Source organism: Heterodontus francisci, chromosome 14, assembly GCF_036365525.1.
Source record: "Heterodontus francisci isolate sHetFra1 chromosome 14, sHetFra1.hap1, whole genome shotgun sequence".
NCBI classification, from domain to species: Eukaryota; Metazoa; Chordata; class Chondrichthyes; order Heterodontiformes; family Heterodontidae; genus Heterodontus; species Heterodontus francisci.
In genome coordinates, this window is record NC_090384.1 from 61528258 (window position 1) to 61553751 (window position 25494).

Consider the following 25494-nt stretch of genomic DNA (forward strand, 5'->3'; position numbering starts at 1 on the left):
TTACCCTGACACTTGGGACACATCACACCATTTAAGACTTATGGTTACTAATGTGACTGCCTGCTGCTCTCACTATCAACCCTCTTGCTACCATTGCATTCTCACCTTTCACTCTACCCTCTTGGACAAACCATTTCTGCACTTTTAAAAATAAATAACAGTTCCATAGATTTGATATAATGAATTTGTGCTCCGGGTGTAGAGCTTTAAGCTCCAGACATCCTTGGAGGTAACTGAGCCCCTCAGGATTTTCCAGCTAATAAATTCCATTCCCAAATTCCCATGAAGGATTCTTGATGTATCTGGAGCACAAATTCATAAAACCTACCTGCAGTTGTTTGGGTGGGTGTGTGATCCATTTCACTCATTATGATCTCCCTCCCAACAGTTGATTGGTCTTGTGCAATCTAGGCCAGTTCAACTTTTATAAATATAGATACCAATCCTTAAGCATAGGTCTACTGCACTAATAAGAATATAACCCAGAAAGTTGACTTTAACCGATTATTTTTGCCTCAATAGGTATTTCTAGCAGCATGAACTTTGATGAGGAAGAAGATGAAGATAGCTCCAGCTCTTCCCAATTGAACAGTAACACCAGGCCTGGCTCTGCTTGCAGTAAAAAATCCAATAAGGTGAGCATGGGAAAGAATGTCTTCACATTTGTTCAAAAGAATAGACCAGGGTCCAAATAGCAGTGTTAGAAATCTCTCCTTCTTCAACCTTTATAGTTCCTTTCCATGAATCACTTTTCAGGTTTCTTTTCCCTACCATATTTACTACATCGTGATTTACAAAAACAGCCTTTTCTTAAATCCTTCATTCCAGTTAAAGGTTGGCACAACTATTTTTGGTGAGTGACTATGTCATTTAGTGTTCCTCTATTTTTTGATGGGATGATGTTTCCATCTGTCCATTGAACGTTAGGATCCTGTTTGAAATTAATTTGAATAGCAAAGGCCAACAGCGTGAAACTGCCCATGATTCAGCACAAATAGTGGGCCTCACTCAGAGTGAGATTGCTGCTGTTGAGGATGGAAATGGTACAGTAGTGCAGTAAAGGATGGCATAATTACTTCTGCCACATTTTGTAGCTCTGGACTGGGCATTATATCCATGTGTGTGTCTGCTCTCGTACTGTAGCCTCAGATAACATTGAGTTTTTTCAATGCAAGATTTCTGATTCTGAATTGTATCAACTTTAGAGTGATCACAAATCCAGCTTTTATTAATGTTATGACCGAGGCAGGAGGACTGCACTGTTAATTCAATCCCACTTCTCCACAGGTCACAACATATATTTAAATTTTCCACCTACCGAAATCGTCAATCAGATACTCTATTTTCCCCCCAGAATAAAGCACACCAACCAGGTTTCTTTAATGAACAACAAAACTATCCATTTATTATTAACAACGTTTTAACCAATAATAAAGCAAACATAGGTGCAAATTGAAATATTAAAGCTTTGTATTTATCCTAGCCCTCACGCACATACTCACCTATACAATTGGTAAACCAGGGGAAAAAAGGGATTTTTCTTTGCAGCTGCTACAAAGAAATAGAAGGAATAAAAAAAACACTTACGATTAAAAGAAGGTATGGAAGGAAGTCCTTTGGTGAAGTGTCCCAAACGCGAATAGGTGCCTGTCAATGGAATCTTCCTAGAACAGTTCTTTTCAGGCGATGTTGATGATCAGTCTGGGTAGGCTTCCAAAAAGATGCAGTACAGAAATCTCCAGTCAGGCTTTAGGGCAGGAAGTAGCAACAAGGATCTTCTTAGGTCTTATAGCAGCAACATAGCAGTAAAGTCTTCTTCAAATACAGGAGGAAATAGTAAAACTTGATGCAGGAATTCTTTAAAGATGCATGGATTCTTCAAAGAGAGAAAGATATCAGCTGTCTTCTCCTGGCAGGCACACAGCAACTCCTTCTTTCTGTTTCTCAGGCCAAACACCAACTGGCTTTCTTAAGAGTTCAAATTGAAACTAACTTTTTCTGGAAACAAGTCCTGTGACTACCATAAATCTTGGCTTGTCATTCCTTTGCAAACATCCTTTCAGAGTCACAAGCACAACCTCTGCTGGGTTATTTGCAAACAGATGCTTTTCAGTAAGACTTGCTTACTAGCCAACCTTCTGTTGACCTTCCCGTTTCTTTTTTAAAACACAATGTTCAGCAATCTCCAGATGACTCAATGTCCAGAATTCAACTATAGCTTCTTTAAAACATATTTTACAAAAGAAACGGAAGCAATCTCGTAACATCAAGAATTTGTCCATCAAGGTTAAAGCTAACTATTCCATTTTCTGTGAGTTATCTGACTTTTAAGTTGATGCTTGTTCTGTTACAAGTGTCGGTAGCAGTGAAGATCAAGGTGTGAGATAACAGTTTACAATCAATGTCCTTGGATAATAAACATCTATAGTGTCCATTGGGCAGATTCAAAATGGCTAAAGAGAACTGAAAGTCTGCTTAACGGCTAGGTACAGGTAACGAACTGCAATTGGGCTCCACTGGCACTTACAGAAGAATCTTACTAATAATAAGCAGCCCTTGGCACAGTTGACCACACAATCCTCTTCCAATGCCTTTCTTCCGTTGTCCAGTTGGGTGGGAATGCACTCACATAGTTCCATTCCTATTCACTCATTTGTAGCCAGAGAATCATCTGCAATGACTTCTCTTCCTGTTCTTGGATTGTTTCCTCTGGAGTCTTCCAAGGATCTGTCCTTGACCTCCTATTTCTCATCTATATGCTGTTTCTTGGCAACATCATCTGAAAGCACAATGCTAGGTTCCACATGAACACTGATGACACCCAACTTTACCTCACCCCCACTTCTCTTGACCCCTCCACTGTTGCTAATTTGTTACACTGCTTATCAGACATCCAGTAATGGATGAGCAGAAACTTCCTCCACCTAACCATTGGGAAGTTGGAAGTCATTGCCTTTGTTCTCTGCCACACGCTCTGTTCATTCAACACCGACTCCATCCCTCTTCATGGCAACTGTTTGAGGCTGAACTATAACGAAAGTTCAGACTAAACAAACATGACTCTAAATTGAGTAACAAACAAATTCAAGTGAAATGAAGAGGAAAATTGAGAGAAAGCAAAGGAGGCTCACAGAGATGAATACAAGAAAATGCTGATACATTTTAAAAGGATGGTCAGAGGTGCAGAGACCTAGAAAAAGCCTAGCAGATAAAGCTAAACACAACAGTGAAACATTTTTTTAGTACTGAAAGAGTTAGATATAGTTCTTAGGGCTAAAGGGATCAAGGGATACGGGGAGAAAGCGGGAACAGGGTACTGAGTTTGGATGATCAGCCATGATCATATTGAATGGTGGTGCAGGCTCGAAGGGCCGTATGGCCTACTCCTGCTCCTATTTTACTATGTTTCTATGTACATAACCATAGTGCCATATTTGGCAGTGGGCTTAGCTTCTGATCACATATCCGCTCCATCACCAAGACCTCCATTTCTACCTCCATAACGTCACCCAACTCCACCCCACTTCAGCTCATCTTCTGCTGAAACCCTAATCTATGCCTTTATTACCTCTAGACTTGACTATTCCTATGTTCTCTTGGCTGGCCTCCCATCTTTCACCCTAAGTAAATGAACTCATCCAAAACTTTGCTAACTATGTCCTAAGTGGTACCATAACCCGTTCATCCAGCACCCCTGTGCTCGCTGACCTAAATTCTGGCAACACCTCAAATTCTAAATTGTCATTCTTGTTTTCAAATCCCTACATTGTCTTGGCCCTCTCTACCTCTATAACCTCCACCAGCCCTATAACCCTCCAACATCTTGGCACTGTTCCAAATCTGGCCTCTTGCACATCCCCATTTTAATTGCTCCATCATTGGCAGCTGCACCTTCAGTTTCTTAGGGCCCAAGTTCTGGAATTCCTCCCCTAACCCCTTAAAAAAAATACTCCTTAAAACCTGCCTCTTTGACCAAGCTTTTGGTCATCTGTCCAAATATCTCCTTTTGTGACTCGATGTCAAACATTGTTTGATAACACTCCTGTGAAGATCCTTGGGGCATTTTACTGTGTTTAAATGTGCTATATAAATGCAAGTTGCTGTTGTTCAGTGCAGTACGGAGGGTGTCAGGATTCAAATGGGATGTTTAACTGAGGCCTCGTCTACCCCTCAGGTCATTGTAAAAGATCCCATGACACTATGCAAAGAAGAATAGTTGAGTTCTTCTCAAGTCCCAGTCAACATTTACCCTTCAACAACATCACTAAACAGATTATCTGACCACTTATCCCATTGCTGTTTGTGGGACCTTGCTGTGCATAAACTAATTGCCACATGTCCCTGCATTACAACAGTGACTACACTTCATTGGCACACATTGGATATGAAGTGCTTTGGGATTCCCTGAGAATGTGAAAAGTGCTATATAAATGCAAGTTCTTTCTTATGTTTTTAATATATTGTAGATATATATCTCAAGAACTAAAATGGATCCAGCACTGAGCCCTGGGTTACTGCCAGCCCTTCTCAAATCTGAGCTACAGCTATTAATTGCTTCCCGTCCATCGACTAACTTTCTATCCAACTTTCCTTATCTTATCCAGATCAGCTGGGACCTGGAATTAGCATTTACTCTTGCAGCAATCTACATCCAAGTTTGTTGGACAAGTCACTTTTTGGGGTCGTGCCCTTCTGTATCTCAAATGACAATTTACCTTTACCTCACTTCTCAAAAAAGCACTTATGTTGCTTGGTCATCAAATTTGCCCATTTTCACTCTTTGTCTCAGAATCTTACACAGAAAAAGTTAAGCAAAGCCCCGGCTTGCTCTCAGTATGCAAATACAAGAATTTAAATACCCGCTTCAGTCATTTAGTAATTAAGTAATTAAAGCTGTTCTCCCTTGTTATCAGTATTGACATCAGTTGATCAACACAGTGCACAGGCAGTAGATTGGTTGATTTATACTTGCAGAAAAAAGCAGAATATCTGGGATTAATGAGTGGGTAAAAGCTCTCAGTAGCTCAATTACTATATCAACAATTTACTGGCTATAATTTTCTTTGGGTTAGCTCAATTTCTGACACCTGCAGAAACCCATCACCATGTTTAAGAGTCTCCAAACCAAGCGACTGAGAAAGCCACTTAGGTAGAATTTCTGTTGACCCAACATGGAGGTCCACATCACAGGGATATGTCTCACTTGCCTACGTCCAGAAAACTAAAGTGCAAGTTGGAAAGATGCATTGTAGATAGAAAATCCAGTTATTTTTCAAAGGTATATGAATTCATTATTTTTTTCTGTGGTAGTCTGTTCCATTAATCCATGGTTGTGTGGAAAGGAAAGACGTCTTCATCGCCAGTATGCCTTGATCCTGCTAAATACAAACGTTTGCAAAAAAAACTGTGACAAAGCTAATGTCTGCCTTTTCCTGGTAAATGCAGCCCATGGAGATATTGTCACATTTCCCTATTACAGACCACAATGTATTCCTGTTTTCCAGGAAGCTGCCTCTGTCCCAACCCCTCCAGGAACTGATGCTCTAATAGATGTGGATGACCTTGAAGAGTTTGCTATAAGACCATCTTCACAAGGAATCACTATTAAATGCCGCATCACAAGGGATAAGAAGGGGATGGACCGTGGAATGTATCCAACTTACTACCTCCACCTCGAAAGAGATGATGGGAAGAAGGTTGGTAAAGTACATGCATTTTAGCACATGTTCCAAATAGTATATTCTGAATTCAAGTTATGGAAAGGTAACATAGATTGTTTCATACAGAGTACACTCCTTATTTTTAAAAATTTTTATATATGCATTCTGGCTCACTCTTTCGGTAAATTCAAGAAGGGCCAGAACATGGGTTGAAACCCACATATGTCAGGTCTTTCTGAGGAAATTCCTGTTTAAACTGTTGTCCTTGAAAGGGGATTCCCATTCAACCTAGTAAGAGGTGGAACCTTCACTCAGCCCTTGCTAGACCAGTGTGTAAGCTGGAGCTGGAGCCAAGGACAGGTAATCCCAACTGTTATGACCGACCGCTCCTGTCAAAGCCCCCAATCAAAATATGCGATTCTGATTGTGGTGGGATCAACGCACTGTTAATTCAATCCTGTCGCTCCACAGATTGGTGAACATATCATTTAAAACTTTCCAAATTAAAGAAAGGCCTAGCCAATTGTACCATCTATTAACCCCCGAATGAGGCTAACCAAACCAGGTGTCTTTAAATCAATAAATTAACTCTTTAATTAGAAGAACTAAATTCTTAAACACTATGAAGATATAAACAACATTTCAAACAGAAAAAATTAGAGTCCTTGCAAATTTACAGTCCAATATTGCTTGAAGTCCTCACAGGATGTTGCTCGAAGTTCTCACAGGATGTTGCTTGAAGTCTTCACAAAATGTTGCTTTCTTTCTCCAGCGAAATTCAACAATTAATGACTTGCAAACACTTTCAACAGAATCAATCTGACTTTAGAGTTTTTGAGGGATAAAAGATTGTCACAGTCTAACTTCCCTTTCTTCAATTTAAATCACCAGAGATCTCTGTTTTGACTTGACTTTTTAGAATTTTGAGAGATAATAATTAAACAGACTAAGAATCCTCTTCCTTCAGTTTAAATGATTGAGAGCTTTTTTCAGGTGTCTGAACACCACAGCTGTCTGTGTCTGTCTGTTAGAACAAACTGTCTTCAACTCATAAGCCAGTTCAGAACTGAATTGTAACAAATGTATCGCATCAGACTCACTCCCAGTGGCTATATCTATGGTAACGCAAATGCACCCTGTGAATCGCAGTCTCCAAATGGCTGTTTCTAAGGCAACAAAAATGCACCTTCTTATAACTCCTAAGGCTTGCTGGATCTTAAAGCAATACTGATCCCTTGCAAACCTTAAAGGCTTACCGAATATTCCGAAAAAAAACGACAGGACCATGACACAACTGAGAGAGTTGCTGTGTCGCTGACCCTCGGAGGAATCTGGATCAGCAGCAACACAGTTCGTAAGACCAGACAGACTAGGCGGAATTGGGCTCCACCTATGGGTTCAGGTCAGGATATGGGTCTGGATGGAACCCCCCAAAAAATAGGGTAAATTTAAAAAGCAACTAATTGTGATGTCCTTATAAAAGGGGCTGTTGGAGTCACTTGAAACCAATCTCTGAGGGAACCCTGCAATTGCCCCGCCTTTCAGAAATGGCAAGTAGCACCAGGATTCCTGGCCTCTCCATCTGGCAGGCATCTGAGGTGTGCCACTAATGCTGGGGGCACTCACCAGTGCTATGCTAAATGGAGAATCTCCCTTTGACTCCTTAGCTTTGACAGGGCCATCAGTGGGGAGAGCACATTTCCGTGATTATGCTAAGATGCACATCCATGTGCCCCACTGGTCCCATCCACTGCAGGTTTTCAGTGCCACTGTCTGGTACCAGCTGCTAGATTTTGGCTTCTGCTTTTCTCCATAGTGAAAGTTATGCAGCATTACTACAACTTGCAGGATCCTTGAGCCCTTCTAAGGGAAGAATGAATTTCAATTGTTGTCTCATTTTGACATGAAAGCTCGACCGTAATTTTACTATTTATTAATTTCTTTACTTCGTTTTTTTTATTCTTACCACTTTTCTTTCCTCCTCTCCTGAAAGCATTGATTCTTGCTGGGGTAGTTTGAAGAATACTTATGTCCCACAATTTTTCATCTAAGTGGCCATTATTCATGGGTAGCCCTTGATTGCCAGGCAGGGTGGGATTATGCCTGGAGGGTGGATTTTAGGTGGGCAGGAAGACAAGGCCTAATGTCATCAGTTTGAGGCCCGAGCTATTTTAACTCTCGGACCTCATTTGCCTCCTGCCAGCCAGCTGCGTGCCCAAATAGGTGGAAAGAGACATCTGGCTGGCTTCCTTGCAAGGAACAGACAACACTGGCCCAGAGGCCATCTGATGGCACTGAGGCAAGTCACGGGAAGAGGGAATTCAGGTTGTTTTGCAAGTGGTAAGTGGGAAAATGGAGGTGTAAAGGTCTCGGCTTTGTTGCGAGTCCCAGAGGAGCACTCCTGCTCTTATTAGCCACACTAAGGAAAGTTCCTGATTTAGCTTAGAGGGCATCCTCCTCTTCCCTGCCATGTGTTACTGCTGTTGGGGTGTTAAATGACATCATAGGACCACAATTAACATATATTTATGTGGCTCCCTCCTGAGTCAGGCAGTCACCTCAGCCACTTGAAAAAAGGGCCCAGTAAATATGGCAGCGTGAATTGAGGGAAAATGGGGCCTTAAGTCTTTGCACAGACTATTCCGATCAGACAGGGTATTTAAAATTCCTTCCAGGTACTACGTGGGTGCATCACAGCCAAACTCAATTCTGATGTCCACACGGGAGCACTAACAGGAGGGCTTTCTGGTTAATGATTTGGGTTGGAAACTTTGGCTGATTTTTTTTACCTCAAGGAACAGATAGAACAATTGTAACATTCTTGCTGCTGTCTTGACTGAGATCAGCTAACTCAGCAGGGATCATACGTAAACCTGTCATGATCTTATATGAGTCAGTTACTCGTTGGATAATATTACAAGGGATGGTAATTCTAGGTGGAAGTAGAAAAATTAGCCTGAATCATTTTTTTAAGCAGACATTGAGAGCTTATCTTTAACAAAAATCACAGATGCAAAATTGGGCTCTGTCGCGTCGGTAGTTTCAGTGCCACTGGGGCTTTTTAGTACCAATATGGTGTGCGCGTCATTTCTGTTCACTTTCAGCGTGACTCACGATGAATGCCATCTTGGTGAGGGCATTAGCATGGGCATTAGGAATGTGTACTAGAAGTATGGATAGTAGGCAGAGCGTGGTATCAGTCAGTGCCAAACACTGTTTTGGCATCCATCTGCTGTTTTGGACCTCGCCCCTCTTGTTTACACCCGTTCATAAACGCATACAGCTGAACATGCAATCTGCAGCATGTGGACCACCCACCAATGCTATTTAAAGAGATCATCAACAACCTGCAGGTTAGTTGCTGATTACTTTCTAATGGCTCTGTTTGAGTTTGTGGAAGTGCTGGGTATTTGAAGGAGTTATTAACAGTTGGTAAAGTCTTCAGGGAGTGGTGTTGCATGTGGGGAAGGCATTGCTTCTGACTGCACACCATTTGCAGCCAGTCATGAGACCTATAGTTGCAGTCCCCCTTAGGCTACAACATGAGTGGGAGATGGTATAGTGGCAGCAAAGAAGACAAGCTTCTCTCGAAGATGCTGTGTGGGGAGGAGGGCTCTCAGAAGGAGGCCTTACCCATCTATGGCGGTGAATTTTATCTGGCAACTAACATCGGGGGTAGTGACGGGGGTGGGGGGGGGTGCCCAGAAAATACCTCCAGGAGAGATCTGCCATGGGCCTCGACACTGGGAAGGCACTGCCACATATTAACAGCGGCGACGAGGCCTCGTGGCGGCCCCCCCCCCACCGCTCAGCGATGGAAATATAATTTGTCATGGTCCTGTAGTTTCTTTTTCCGAGAATATGCGGTTTGCCTTTAAGGCTTGCAAAGGATCAGTATTGCTTTAAGAACCAGCAAGGCTCAAGAGTTATAGGAAGTTGCATTTTCGTTGCCTTAGAAACAGCTATTTAGAGACTGCGATTCAAAGTTTGCATTCTCGTTACCATAGATACAGCCACTGGGAGTGAGTAGCAAGTGATACATTTGTTACAATTCAATTTTAAAATGGCTTTTTAGTTGAAGAACGTTTGTTCTAGAAGAACATTTGTTCTAAAAGAACACAGACACAGAGGACACAGACAGCTGTGGTGATTAGCACACCTGAAAAAGAACTCTCAACCATTTAAACTGAAGGAATAGGATTTTAGTCTGTTTAATTATTATCTCTCAAAATTCTAAAAAAGTCAAGCCAAAACAAAGATCTTTGGTAATTTAAATTGAAGAAAGGGAAGTTAGACTGTGACAATCTTTTATCCCTCTAAAACTCTAAAGTCAGCTTGATTCCATTGAAAGAGTTTGCAAGTCATTAATTGTTGAAATTTGCTGGAGAAGGAAAGCATCACCTACTGCTGAAGTTAAACTACGGACTGTTCTACTGTGGAAGAACCTTTTTTCCCCGCATCAGATGACTGTGAGGACTTCAAGCAACATTCTGTGAGGACTTCAAGCAACATTGGACTGTAAATTTGCAAGGACTCTAATGTTTTCTATTTTAAATGTTTATATCTTCATACTGTTTAAGAATTTAGTTCTTTCAATTAAACAGTTAATTTGTTGATTTAAAGACACCTGGTTTGGTTAGCCTCATTCAGGGGTTCATAGATGGTGCAATTTGGCTGGGTCTTTCTTAATTTGGAAAGTTTTAAATGATGTTAGCCGATCTGTGGAGCAACGGGATTGAATTATCAGTGCGTTTCTCCCACCACAATCAGAATCGTATATTTTGATTGGGGGCTTTGACAAGGAGCAGTCGGTCGTAACAAATTAAAATATGTTAATGCATGTAAAATTAGGAATTAATACTTAACTCATCACACCGGCCGTCCCGCTGCCATATTCTGGCTGGTTGCCGGGACTCGGAGATCTGATGCGGCACACTGATTGGGAGGGGGGGTGAGCAGGTAAGTTTTCAGGGCGGTTGCGGGGGGAGTGGGGAAAACTATTGTGATTGGTGGAGGGGATGGTGGGAAGGGGTTGAAGATGGAAGTTAATAAACTACGGGGTGTGGAAAGGTCGGGATCGCAAGGTAAGTTTTTTTGCAGGTGGTGCCAGACGCCATTGCCAGGGATGGAGCGCCCGTCTCCTCCACCTCATCGAGGGGCAGTCCATCCCTTCCATTTAAATGAACCGCCCTGATATTTAGTGCGGCGACTTTGCGGGTTAAACCTCACGCATGCACCCCGCAGTTTTTGAAACTCGCCGCCGATCTCGCCAGTGAGCTGGAAAAACTCAGCCCATGGTCTTCTGGGAGCACTTCTCTTACCTATTGCATGTGGTTCACTAATGTCCTTTAACGAAGGAGGTCTGCCATTTTTGCCCAGTAGGGAACAAATAGGAGCAGGAGTAGGCCATTCGGCCCCTCGAGCCTGCTCCACCATTCAACTCGATCATGGCTGATCTTCTACCTCAACGCCATTTTCCCGCACTATCCCCATATCCCTTTATATCTTTAATATCTAGAAATTTGTCGATCTCTGTCTTGAACATATTTAATGACTGAGCTTCCACAGCCCTCTGGGGTAGATAATTCCAAAGATTCACCACCCTCTGAGTGAAGAAATTCCACCTCATCTCAGTCCTAAATGGCCTACCTCTTATTCTGAGACTGTGTTCTAGACCCCCAGCCAAGGGAAACATCCTTCCTGCATCAACCCTGTCGAGCCCTGTAAGAAGTTTTACACCTCTCATTCTTCTAAACTCTAGAGAACATTGGCCCAGTCTCCTCAATCTCTCCTCATAGGATAATCCCACCATCCCAGGGATCAGTTTGGTGAACCTTCATGGCATTCCCTCTATGGCAAGTATATCCTTCCTCAGGTAGGAGACCAAAACTGTACACTGTACTCCAGGTGCAGCCTCACCAAGGCTCTATACAATCGCAACAAGACTTCTTTACTCCTGTACTCAAATCCTGTTGCAATAAAGACCAACATACCACTTACCTTCCTAATTGCTTGCTGCACCCGCATGTTAGCTTTCTCTGGCTTATGAACAAAGACACCCAGGTCCCTTTGGACATCAATACTTCCCAATGTCTCACCATTTAAGAAATACTCTGCATTTCTGTTTTTCTTACCGAAGTGAATAACTTCACATTTTTCCACATTATATTCCATCTGCCATGTTCTTGCCCATTCACTTAGCCTGTCTAAATGCCCTTGAAGCCTCTTTGCATCTTCCACACAACTCACATTCCCACCTAGTTTTGTGTCATCAGCAAACTTGGAAATATTACATTTGGTCCCCACATCCAAATCATTGATATTAGTTGTGAACAGCTGGGGCCCAAGCACTGATCCTTGTAGTACCCCACTAGTCACAGCCTGCTAACCTGAGAGTGACACGTTTATTCCTACTCTCTGTTTTCTGTCCGTTAACCAATTCTCAGTCCATGCCAGTATATTATCCCCAATCCCATGTGCTCTAATTTTGCTTACTAACCTCTTGTGTGGGACCTTATTGAAAGCCTTCTGAAAATCCAAATACACCATATCCATAGGTTCCCCTTTATTTATTCTGCTAGTTACATCAGAAAACTCCAACAGGTTTGGACTATATGTATCTCCAGACTCACATATGATTGACTCTGAACTGCCCTTTGAAATGGCCTAGCAAACCACTCAGTTGTATTCAAGAAGGCAGCTTACCACCACCTTCTCAAGGGCAATTAGGGATGGGTAATAAATGTTGAACTTACCAGGGATACCCACAGCCTGTGAATAAATAATTTTTAAGAATGCCAAAGACTTGCAGGTTGATAGGTAAATTGACCATTAGCAATTGCCCCTAGTATAGGTAGGTGGTAGGGAAATATAGGGACAGGTGGGGATGTGGTAGGAATATGGAATTAGTGTAGGATTAGTATAAATGGGTGGTTGATGGTCGGCACAGACTCGGTGGGCCGAAGGGCCTATTTCAGTGCTGTATCTCTAAACTAAACTAAACTAAACTAAACTAAAGGGTTCAGCCCTGCGCTGCCAGCCGCAATCATTATAACTAGCAGGAAGCACTAATTTTGCATGCTACCTACATTACTTTGAACTGGAGCGGGGTGATCACGCATCGCGATCTCTGCCCCAGGGGGCGTGTGCGATCTAATTTTGTCCCCTAATATCTATCGTTGCTTTTAATGAAACATTTTGTAAATTAACTACAAATATTGATTTTAGAATAACAAGTATTCAATCTGAGAAGTTTTTTGTAAAATGCGTTATCTCACAATTTCATATCGTCAGAAAGAACCTGTATTTGACCTTTAATGAGTAGCAATTATATATACTTTTAATTGTGTTGTTGAGTTGATGGTTCAACTGAATTTGTGTTTTTCTGCTGGGCAAGGTTTTATAGAAATCTTTTCCTTATCTATATTTTCCTTTGTTCCTTCAACTCTCCAGGTGTTCTTATTGGCAGGAAGAAAACGGAAGAAGAGCAAGACATCAAATTACCTCATCTCTATAGACCCCACTGACCTATCACGTGGTGGAGAGAGTTTTATTGGCAAGCTCAGGTAACCCGTTATTGGGATTAACTGCTTGCTGATTAATTCTGCAGTGATGTTTTAAACAAACTGAAAGAAAGCACTTTATTTAAAAACATAAAATAATGTTGCCTGAAATGTGCAACAATGTCATAACATCTAGGGATTTATTGAATGGTGCATGCAGTGAGATATTGTAATGCAAGTATTAAGAACCAATTGACTTATTTCTATTATTGTTCCACAACAAGGAACCTTTTCAATAAAAGAGCAAAGGAAGGAGCTGGGTAAGTGGTGCTGACACAAACAGGAAGAAACCTGGCTGTGCAGTACATGACAGTGGAGATGCTATCACTGATACCCAGGGTATTATCGACCTCCAGTACCTGGCTTCTGTGCCGCATATAACTCTCCTGGAGTGACTGTCAATATGATTGTACTCCTCTCCAGGGTCAAAAATAGATCAAAGCACTTTTCACACTGCAGGCAGTAAACATAGAAGTGCACGAACACTGGGCATGTAAACAATTTCTGCCACCGAGTCATTAAAGTTGAACTGACTTATCCTTGAATCCACTGGACATCCAGGAGAGGATGTACACAAGTTTGGACAATGACTGGGCAATGTGGCATTTAGTCAAACAGAAAACTTGGGGCTTTATCAATTCAACTCAGTATTGGTATCCAATGCAGGCACAGGAGAATGAAGCCCAAGGCAGGTGGAATAGTGTTTAAGAACCTTGAAATTATATTGCATTGTTTTTACAAGCACAGTTATCCATTGTTCAGAGTCTGAATTTCTTTGATGTGGATTCAAGTTGAATTAAAGTACTGTTACAACAAGTGATTGAACTGAAGTATGAGCAATGATAGGGAATTAAACTCTTTGAAATGTGTCTCGGACTTGTTCTTCTCCTGCTCCATTTTGCCTGTTAAGTTTGCTATTTGTTTCTTTTCTCTCTTCGCTTGTTGCTGTCTTTGGCTGGAATCTTCCAGGCCCCTTGGAGGTGACTTTGGAGGTGGTGGGGGCTGGGAAAGTATTTGAAAGCTGCATCGGAATGGCTCCCTAATGTTGTCCCGCCTCCAGGGTGAATTTCCCAGGGGCGAGCTGCCATGGGAATTGGCAGCCCACTCCATGGAGGCGGACAGCCAATCGATCCAATTAAGGCTCCAATCAAGAACCATTATTCCAGGCCGACTGAGCTTTCCCAGGATTGGAAAGGCCCTCTGCTTAGTCCTGAACTGAATAACTAATTGGAGGCAGCCTCCTGGCAGCAGGTCAGAGGCCGATTGGAGCTTGCTCCCAAACCTCTGATGACCGAGTCGCAAGATTGAAATGGCCACAGCTGCGGCCACAATCATTCCTGTGGAGGGGTTCCCTCTCCACACTGATGGCCCTAATACCTCTAGGCCTTTTTAAAAAAAATGTTTCACAGCCTTCCAAGAGCGCCTCCATTTTGAGGCTCCCACACGCACTCACCTACCTGCCTCACAGCACCCACCTCTCCCGGTGGGGCTGCTGGCCATCCAGTGCTGTGGGCCCTCCCATTGGGCCTCCTGCATCTGTATCCTGCCCGCTATCTTTAATTGGACGGTGAATGCAGACGCAGCCTGTCAATTGGCTGCCTCCACAAGATCGCGGCACTGTGCGAACGTCAGACACCAGCGGGGTTGGGACCCGGAAATGTTCCTAACCCTCAATTATTTTCTATGTCCAGAAGATTCCAACCTTCATTTCCTATTTAGTTCTGTCTATCTGTATTCACTCTGTGTTCATCCTCACAGACTCATTGATCCACAACCTCACAATTGCAATTCTGTACATTGATGGCAGCCCTCACAAAATGTATGTTTAAGAACATTCCTGAAGGGAATTAAACAAAAGCTGTTTCCCTTGTAGTAAAACCTATGTTTGTTGCTCAACAAACTGTTTCAACACAGCAGCCTCCACTACATCATCCACTGCAGCATGCAACAAAAGAATATCCTATTTACCATATCTTGACTGAAAGTGACATACTCAAAGCTTAAATTTTGGCACCTAAAACAAGTTAAGAATAAGCAACGTATTAATCCACTTTTAGTATTGATTAAAATATTTAATGAATTCATACAATGAACTAGCCCAATGCATGAGAGATACTGGGCTAGGAATTTAATGGCACCTTGCCTGCACCATATTGTTGAAGGCAGTTGAAGAGGCCTCCAGGGCCCATGCCTGAACCAGGTGTTAGGCCCTTATGCCTATCTGAGACCTCCTATGCAAAATTTGGCTGCACTCAGTGCAGCCAGTGCGGGGATGGATATGTTGAGGAAAATATGGTCTATATTTAGCCTAACCAGTGGACTTTAAAGGGACCACTGGAGGTTGCTGCCAAAAACCTAAGTTTTGAAAAATTTATTAACCTGAATGGGAAGCCGAGAGGTACAGGGGGACTCCTCCTGGCTGTACTGCAGTGCTGAAAACTATTGCTGACCCCCTGCTCAGCCCACTCCTTTCCTCACAATCGGCTTCCTTCCTCCGTACGTATCATAGTTCCAAACCCCCGCACCCCTGTCCTGGTCACCCCTCCCTTCCCAGTACTTACCCAAGGGCTGGTAACAGTCTGAAATTGAAATCCTTTTTGCTGGCAAGCTTCCTGATGAAGCCCAGCAAGTGTCTGCAGCTCACTAGCCTCATGTAGATGAGCCCAAATATTGGGTGTATCTCAGGCTCTGGTGCAGGGATCGGCCTGCAAGCATGAACCAATTTTTAAGCTTTATGTCTGTGGGTTCAAGCCTCATTATAGACATTAGCTAGGCTGACACTTCAATGCAGTACGGAAGGAGTGCTGCATTATCAAAGGTGTTGTCTTTCAGATCAAACTTCTGTTAAGACCGAGATGGGAGGAGTGCACTGTTTATTCTCGTCCCACTTCTCCACAGGTAACAACATATATTTAAATTTTACCACTTACCGATACAGTCAAACATATACTCTATTTTTCCCCAGAAGAAAACACACCAACCAGGTTTCTTTCATAAACAACAAAATTATCAGTTTATTAAAATTAAGTCTTAACCAATAATGAAGTAAAAGATACACACACAAATTGAAATATTAATTTTATTTATCCTAGCACCTCACACACACACACACACACATACATGCACACTGGTTAACCGGAAAAAGTAAAAGGGATTTTTGTTTATTGCTGTTACAAAAAAAGAGAAGGGAAAAAAATACATTTAGGCTGAAAAGAAAGTATGGAAAGATGTCCTTTGTTTTGGTTTGGCATCCCAAATGTGTCTAGGTGGCCAGATTAGGAACTTCCTAGAACAATTCTTTCCAGGCACTATTGAAGATCAGTTTGGGTAGATTTTCCAAGAGATGCAGCTACAGAGGCTCCAAATAGGTCTTATAGAAGGAATGCAGCAACAAGGTTTCAGTTCCCACACTGTCAATATGCAAAGGTTTCTTCAAATATGCAGGGTTTCTTCAAATACAGGAGGAAATAGGAATCTGACACATTGGATGCAGCATTTGTTTTTGAGAGAGAGAGCTGGACTGATCTTCTTTTGCAGGCAAGACACAACTGTCTGTTGTAACAGTTCAAAATGAAACTAAAAACAGTTCAGAAGTCAAGTTTCTTGACCTCTATAAATCTTGACCTGTGACTTCTTTGTAAACATCTCCCCAAGTCAAAAGCAACCCAGCTGGGTGATTATCCACAGACAGGTGCCTTCCAGTAAGACTTGTTTACAAGCTCAGTCTAGGAACCTTCTGGTAACACCTTTTTTAAAAAAAAAAACAAGTCCAGCCTCTTCAAGATTTCAGATGAATCAGCACCCATAATTCAAATATAAGTCCTTAACATATTTTACAAAAGAAATAGAAGCAATCTCACAACACTTCAAACTGAAATCCTGTCTGCCTAACCAGGCAGATGTTCAGAGGTCCCTCAGACAAGAGCAGGAAGTTATCCTTCAACCAACATCACCAAGATTATCTGGCCATTCATTCATTGGCTGTTAGTGAGTCATTGCTGTGCAGCACCTACCTAAATACCAACAAGGATAGAAATTTATAAGTAATATTTTGGTTGTAAAGTGTTTTGGAACATTCTGAGGATGTGATACATTGTATAAATGTAATTTCTTGTTTTAATTTAGTGTGGCAGTGAATTATTTACATAGACAGATACATAGGAGGGGTCAAATGGCCTACTCCTGCTCCTAATTTGTTTGTTCATATGTTTATATACATATTTGGTAATTCTGTTTGGGTGCTGGGCTATCTCATGCAAAAAACAAACCAATATTCTAGTCAAAAAAATGCAGTGATACCAAAATCCCAGAACAGGTCTACTGATTTCCCGCTGTAAATTTGAGGGTCAGGAGAGAGAGCCTGGGCAAACTTCCGCCTCCATTAAGGGCAGGCAACTGCCCTAGTTTCCTGGCCCATAAGGCAGCTGGACACCTAAGAAACATCCAAGTGATATTCTGCCTGCAAGCCCCATGCAAATCCAATGCCATCCAAATGATCATGCAACCTCCAGCAGACTCGGAGTTGGAGGGCATCAGCGAGCATGATTCTGGTGCAATTGCTAGAATCATTGCCCATGAAATTTTGGAGCCATCATTTTTGCTGTGCAAATGCATGCACGCAGGCAGACACTTCTAATTGAGAAGTTTGTTACTTGTCTGGTTTTGGAACAGACACACTAGCTTTTGAGTGAGTTGTCCAGAAGCTTTTCATTGCAAATTGGACATCTAAGAATTGCTTTTCTAATCAACTATTAATGGAATTTGAGTGCATAGGGATCAGGAAATTGGGTGGCTCATGCTTCCCCCAACCCTGTGCCCCTCAAAGCTTCTGCCCAATCTGTGTCTCTCTGTTCTTCACTCCTGTTCATTTTGAACAGGACCTAATCAAGCATTCATTCAACATACTCACATATGTCCTTGTTTCTCTGATACTGGGAAAAGCAGGCGGCTTCCAATTGTCTTGGGGGTGGGCCCTGCTCATCGGGCACAGGGTTGCCAATGGAGGGCCACCCCTGCTACCCCAACCACCCCCAAGACCCAACACGCTCTCCCTTCCTCCCAAACAACCACCCTTGCCTCGCCGGGGCCTGGCCGATTACCACCGGCGAGGTAACCAAAACTTACCTGCCTTCCTGGCTCCCAGGCATCTTCTATGCACACTGGCACTGCTGGGACTAAGAGCTGCAGGCCCACTGATTGGCCGGCAGCTCAATGAGGCGGGACTTCGTCCCTCAAGCGAGTGCAAGTCCTGCCTCGGAACAATTAAAACCTGGGGAGCCGTAAAATATGGAATGGATTTCCAGGCGAGGCGGAAGCGGGTTCCCCACCGACTTTTACATCAGCGGCCGGCTCCCGTTCGCCCACCGTAAAATTCCAGCATGGTATCATTTTTAAAAAACAGATAGGAATCAGTTTTCCTGTATTTGTTCCAACCGTAACTTCCAGATAATTTTTAGTGTTTTGAAGTATTTTTTCCATCACATGATATTTTGAACTTGGCAGAAAATTGAACCCATTGGTAGGGGGAGGTGGGGGCAGGGGAGGGTGGTGGTGGTCCTGCTGCCTTCTCCAAGAACTCCCAATTGTATAACTAGATGATAAACTATGAATAATTTCCACACCACCATTGCACCAATCCACATTATACTGGGTGGAGAATCCCCTATTTAATGTGAATGAGTTCTATTGAGCACTCAGCCACTGGAAAACACACAATGAGAATGATGCTACTGGCTATAAAATTTACATTGTGTGGAAAAGTACTGAACTTGGATGAGACTAATATGCATGGGACTGAGATAACATATTAAGCAGCGTGTTATTCATTTGCATTGCAGATCAAATCTAATGGGCACCAAGTTTACAGTGTACGATAATGGAGTGAATCCAGAAAAAGGAGGTTCAAGCTTAGATGCATGTAACTTACGTCAAGAGCTAGCAGCCATATGCTACGTGAGTATTTCATTGGAATTGTAATTACTCCGTATGTGACCAGTAACACCCTTTAGTATAAAGAGATCTGCCTGGAAACAGTACATCTCTAGCTGAACCCTGGCCATACCCAAGCAAGAGCAAAACAATACATCATAGACAAAAAAAACACTTTGTTCTTGTCACAGTGGCATTTTTTGATTTATCCACCTCCTTCATCATTTCCAGCATTTAAGCCTGGGTGACTTTAAAGCTGAAGGAGTGGTCATTGTACGAAAGCTTTCCTTCTCTCCAACAGAAAATTGTTTCAGCTTTGTGGACCTGTGTCATGTGACTTTGACAACAATTTCCATATTGAGTAGAGTTAAATTTAATATTTCTTTGACTTTGCCTCATGTCAGTTTGAAGCACAAGGAGTTGGTATAAGTGGGTGCTGCTCAGATTTAAGAATGTGGGAAATGATGTACCCCTGTAGTCAGTACAGGGCCCTCTTTATTATATATATATATATTGATATATTGATATATGTATATAGATAGATATAAATGATTTGGACTTGGTTATAGGGAACATGATGTACAAATGTGCTATTGACACAAAGGTAGGGGATTTGGAAAGCAGCGTGAAAGATTGAAAAGACTTCAGGAGGTGTAGATGGGTTAGTGGAATGGGTAGACAAATGGAATTTAATGTGGATAGGTCTGCGGAAAACCCAGGAGTAGGAGTAACACTTAATGGAAAGACACTGAAGTATGTGAAATAACAGACCTAGTGGTTAAAATATATTATCCCCTAAAATATGAATACAGCCACATAAAGCCATGAACAAGGCTAACTGCATTTTAGGTATTGTAAATAGAGTAAGGTAATAATGATCAATTTACACAAAACATTGGTAAGAGTACAGTGCAGTTTTGGACTTGCCATTCTAAAGGGGACATTAAAGCCACAGACGGGACATGGAATAAATTCATTAGGATGATGCCAGGGATGGGAAACTATAGTTACAAGAAGAGACTTGAGATAGTGGACTCTTTCCATTGGATCATGTTAGCTAAGACAATCAAGGTTCTTAAAATTATTAAAGGTTTTGAGACTGAGTATGGAAAGATGATTTTTAATTCAGATGATGGAGGATCATCAATTTAAAATAGTTACTGAGAAAGTGAGGGGAGAGGTTAGCAGAAATTTCTTTAAGCAGAAAATACTTGGACCATTGCAACTTTTAATGGAAAATTGGTTAATTATTCGAACCGAGAAAGTTAGAGCAATATCAAAACATAGCAGGGCAATTGGGACTAATTTTGGATTGTTCCAGCAAAGGACTGGCACTAACACCATGAGCAGATTGGCTTCTGTCTGTGCGTAGCAGTCTGTAGTTCTTTAAGAACAGACAAGACAACTGAAGTAAGGACAGATTTCTGACAAACTTGAACCTGATAATAAAAGGGCTAGGACAGATTGTACAGAGGCACCAACAGGCAAGTCAAAGATTGCCTCAGCTTTCTTTTTAAATATTTACACCAGGAAGTGAATCATTACACATAATTAGAAATTGAAACGGGGAAAACTGGCAAGCAGTTAACAGTTATGGTGGAGCACAATTTTACATTTTTTTTTTACAAAAAGGAACAATTGTACGTCGTCTTTCACGTTGATTTGGAGGTGATGTATATTCTCAATACAGCATCAACAGGAGAGTATATGGATTGCCTAGTTGTGTGTATATTTATAGTGATCTAGCATCTCAGTGACTCCCCCTGCAGGTTGACCAAGCGCCTCATGACCCTCTGCCTCTCCCTAATGAGGGACCAGTATGTCACTGTCATCAGCGCTTATGCCCCCACCCTAGATGCAACAGTCAAAGACAAAGAAGGATTCTGCTCCGATCTCGAGCAATCCCAAGTCCGAGTCCCATCAGCGGACAAGCTGATTCTCCTTGGTGACTTTAGTGCCAGATTTGGGAAGGACTCGAAACTTTGGAAGGGTCTGATTGCAAGGAAGGAGTAGGGAAAGCAAACTCCGATGGAATCCTTCGCTTGACGAAATGCTTAGAACATGGCCTTGTCATAGCCAACACCCTGTTTTGTCAGAGAGACGAGTTCAAGATCTCGTGGCAACACCCACAATCCAAGCACTGGCACCTATTGACTACATCATTGTCCGAGCAAGTGATCACAGAGATGTCTGTATCACTCATGCATGGCAGGTGCTGACAACTGTTGGACCAATCATCGTCTTCTCCGGTCTATTATCTCCATTTACCTGGCCCCTAAACAGCGGCAGCAACAGAAATGCTGCCGAAATGAAAATTAACAATGAAGATCTCAAGAATCCTGCAAAGACATCCTTCCTCAGCCAGTATATCATTAGCAACCTTGTGAGTTCCAGCCAACATGAGCCGCAATGTGTGCACAATGGCGGGTCCACTCTAAAGTCCACCAATGTCAGCACCTGTGAAGAGGTTCTTGGCTTCTCCACCAGAAAACATAGGGACTGGTTCAATGAGAATGACCAAGAAATTCCAGAGCTAATCAAACAAAGCGTTTGTAGACTGGAAGCACAACCATGTTTCCAGAGAAAAGCAGCTGGCCTATAAATATCTGAAAGCAGCAGGTCAACAAAAAACCTGTGATATAAAGAACAAATGGTGAGTAGAAAGAACGCAGGAGATTCAATAGCTTATGGACAGCCTCAACATGCGTGGATTCTTTAGCGTTGTCAAGTCCTTTGATGGCCCAAACACTCAAACACTCCACTGAGAGCCAAGAACGGAGGAGAGCTCATCAAGGACAGGGAGACAGTCAGTGTCCGCTAGAGGGAACATTTTGAAGAGCTTCTCAACCGAAACTCTGTCTTTGACCCAAGCGTCTTGATTCCATCCCTCAGTACACGACTCGGTTCAGCCTTGGTGCTATCCAGCCCCGAATGAAGTTGGAAAAGCCGTCCATCAGCTGAAAAACAACAAGACCTCTGGAGTAGATGGAATTCCTGCTGGAAGAAGATGGAATTCCTGCCGCAATCCTGAAACATGGCTGTGATATACTCCTAGCGCAATTGCACCACCGCATATACCTTACCTGGGAAGAGGAGGATATGCCAGGGGTTCTCAGGGATGCCATGATTGTGACTATTTTCAATAAAGGAGACAAATCCGATTGTGGTAAATGCAGGGGAGTCGCCCTGCTGTCTGCCAGAGGTAAGATCATCACAAGCATTCTCCTCAACCGCCTCCTTCCAGTGGCTGAAGAACTTCTCCCAATAATGTAGATTTAGTCCACAGATATGATCTTCACTGCATGGCAAATCCAAGAAAAATTTAGGCAGCATCATCAACTGCTGTACATGGCCTTTCTGACCTCACAAAAGCCTTTGACTCTGTCAATCGTGCAGGTTTATGGTGAGTCCTCCTCAAGTTTGTCTGCCTCACGAAATTTGTCACCATCCTTCTCCTACTATATGATGACATGCAAGCTGTAATCCTTACCAATGGGACCACCACAGACCCTGGGCTGCATTTTAAAAGACTGCCGCTGAATTAGTGGGCGGGCGAAAAACATGACGCCCACACACATTGGGCCCACGTCGTGGAGCCACCGCAATTTCAAACGCAACAGCTCATTAGTATGGCCGGGCGGCTGCCTCCAATATTGTGGAGGGGGCAGGCGAGCCATCCCTGGTAACAGTGTCCGATGCCAATGCACAGGCGCTGGTGACATTTTTAAAGGGCTTAGAGCACAAAATGACAAGTGTAATTTTTAAAGGGCCAGTTATTGTACAGTTAATAAAAATGAATAGAAAAGTCTTTCCATGCCCTCTCCCACCCACTCCCCCCAATGACATTAAGCTTCATTCCTGCCCTTTCCCTCCCCACCAACCCCCAGAATACCTACTGTGAATATATGACCTTCTCCACCCCCCAAAGTTCAGAGCCTTTGTCCTTTATCCCTTCTGCTATGACTGCTGCAGGAGCAATGCACTGTCAATTCAGTCCCATCACTTTCCAGGTCACAGCATATTGTTGAGCTTTCACACCCAATCAGAAAACAGCCAAATTAAACACTCTAGTAACCCCAAAATGAAACAGACCAAACTAGGTATCTTTAGACAATAATAAATTAACTATTTTTAAAAAAATAAATCCTAAACACTATTAAGATAAATCTATGTCTAAAGACCTTATAACTTCTTATTTTAACCTAACTCCCACATTCATCCAAATACACTCAAAAACTGTTAACTGGTTTTAAAAGTGGAGTTTTTAAAAATTAGCTGTCTCTTAAGAATAAATAAAACAAGTAAGTTTTTGTAGGTTATGTTTCTGATGGATGAGGTCTTCTAATGTGAAAAATTAATCAAAGGTCACTTGAAGCCTTCACATGGATTTGATGAAAATAGTCCTTCAGTGGATAGGCATTCAACTCTTCGGCTGCAGCAAGCATTAAACAGTTCTTTGAATGATGAGCACAGCAATACAAGCGGTTTCTTGAAAAAGAAGGCCTTTCTTCTTTACTTAGGGAATTAACTCGGCCCTGTAGCTCCCTGTAGAATTTTTGCTGAGTGGAAATAGACAACTTCTTTTTCTTCAGTACGCTTCGCTGGAAAGTCTCTCAGAACTAACTGGTTTTAGCCGGTTTCTGCCAGTTCCACACGCAGCCACGTGGAAACATTACCATGTGACCTCTCTCTCTCTCCTGCTGTTGCCCAGGGTAACAAAAATGCAGCTGTGGCACTCTGTCTCCAGAACCTTCTCTCCCTTAAAGGTGCACTGTTTTTAACAGAGTCTTAGAGGCACATACACTGTTTTTAATCCGAGGAGAAAAATAATTAGCGGTCCATGACATCTCCGCCCTTGGCGAAATGAGACGCCATTCCTGAAATGTGTTTCATTACAATGCGGAAAAAAAATTGAAACTGGGAGATACGCTTACATCTTTTCACATTCATGCACCATTCACTCGACGAATAATTTACAGCATTTTCTTTGTAACGTCACCATCCATATAAGTTAGCATGGTTACATTTGTGACAAAGCTTCGGCAATAACATTATTTTTCCTTAAAATATGTACAATTTTTAGATAAGGCTGTAACAACAAACTCCGTTTAAATATTCTAGCATTTTGGTTTTTAAACCTTTCCATAAACATTAATGGGTTATGGTCTGTGTATATTAGTATTTCTTTATAAGCCCTGGAAGATATGTACTTCAAAATGTTTGAGAGTCAGCAAAAGTCCTAATGTTTCTTATTCCACAGTGGAATACTTTTTTTGATGACAATTTAGTTTTCTTGAGGAGTACCCTATTGACTTCTCTATGCCCAATTCGTCATCCTGCAATAGGACTGCACCAACCCGCAGGTCGCTAGCATTGATTGCTATTTTAAAGGGTTTAGTAAAATTTGGAGCAGCCAACACTGGTTCATTTGTTAAGATTGCTTTTAGCTTTTCAAAAGCTGTCTGGCATTCATCTAACCATACTACTTTGTTTTTCTTTTTTTTGTAGCAAATCGGTTAATGGAGCAGCCACAGTACTAAAATTCCATACAAATGTCCTATAAAAACTGCACATACCTAAAAAATGCATTATTTCCCATTTAGATTTTGGGATAGGGAACTCTACTCAGGCTTGTACCTTTACCATTTTTGGCAATACCCGTCCTGCCCCACTATGTGTCCGAGGTAAGTTACTCTTGCTTTTCCGAATTCGCTTTTTTCCAGATTTATCACTAAGTCCACGACTTTTAAACAGAATTTTTAGCTGGTTTAAGTGTTCTTGCCAAAATGTTACTGTATATTAGTACATCATTGAGATACACTACACAATGGGAACACTGGCTACCACCTGATTCATTAACCTTTGAAAAGTGGCTAGGGCATTTTTTAGCCCGAATGGCATTACCTGGCACAGATATAGACTGTCAGGTGTTACAAAGCTGATATCTCTTTGGCTGAAGGAGTCAAAGGAACTTGTCAATATCCCTTTAACAAGTTGATCTTGGTAAGAAATTTAGCACTGCCCACTCTGTCGATACAGTCTTCTAAATGCAGGATTGGGTAGGAGTCTGCCTTCGTTACCACATTGACTTTTCTGTAGTCTATACAAAACCAGGTGACCCGTCAGGATTAGGTACTAGAACTATCGATGAACTCCAGCTACTTTGACTAGGTTCAACTAAGCTGCCCTCCAATATCCTTTGGATCTCTGCTTTCACTTGGGCCTGTCTGTCTGGACTTAAGCGGCAAGGATGTTGTTTTAAAGGAATGGTTCTCCCTATACCCACATCATGTGTGGCTAAGATTGTACATCTCAGCTTATCCCTACAACTCTTTTAAACGTTG

General features: G+C 42.2%; 1 protein-coding gene across 2 annotated transcripts in view; it reads left to right on the forward strand.

Moving 5' to 3' along the window:
• tub (TUB bipartite transcription factor) overlaps positions 1-25494 on the forward strand; it is a 557742-nt gene that overhangs the window by 500130 nt on the left and 32118 nt on the right. For both annotated transcript variants that reach the window (XM_068046318.1, XM_068046319.1), the window contains exons 5-8: positions 523-635; positions 5505-5696; positions 13113-13225; positions 19060-19174. In XM_068046318.1, coding sequence (XP_067902419.1) covers positions 523-635; positions 5505-5696; positions 13113-13225; positions 19060-19174 — 533 coding nt within the window. The remainder of the gene's footprint in view (positions 1-522; positions 636-5504; positions 5697-13112; positions 13226-19059; positions 19175-25494) is intronic.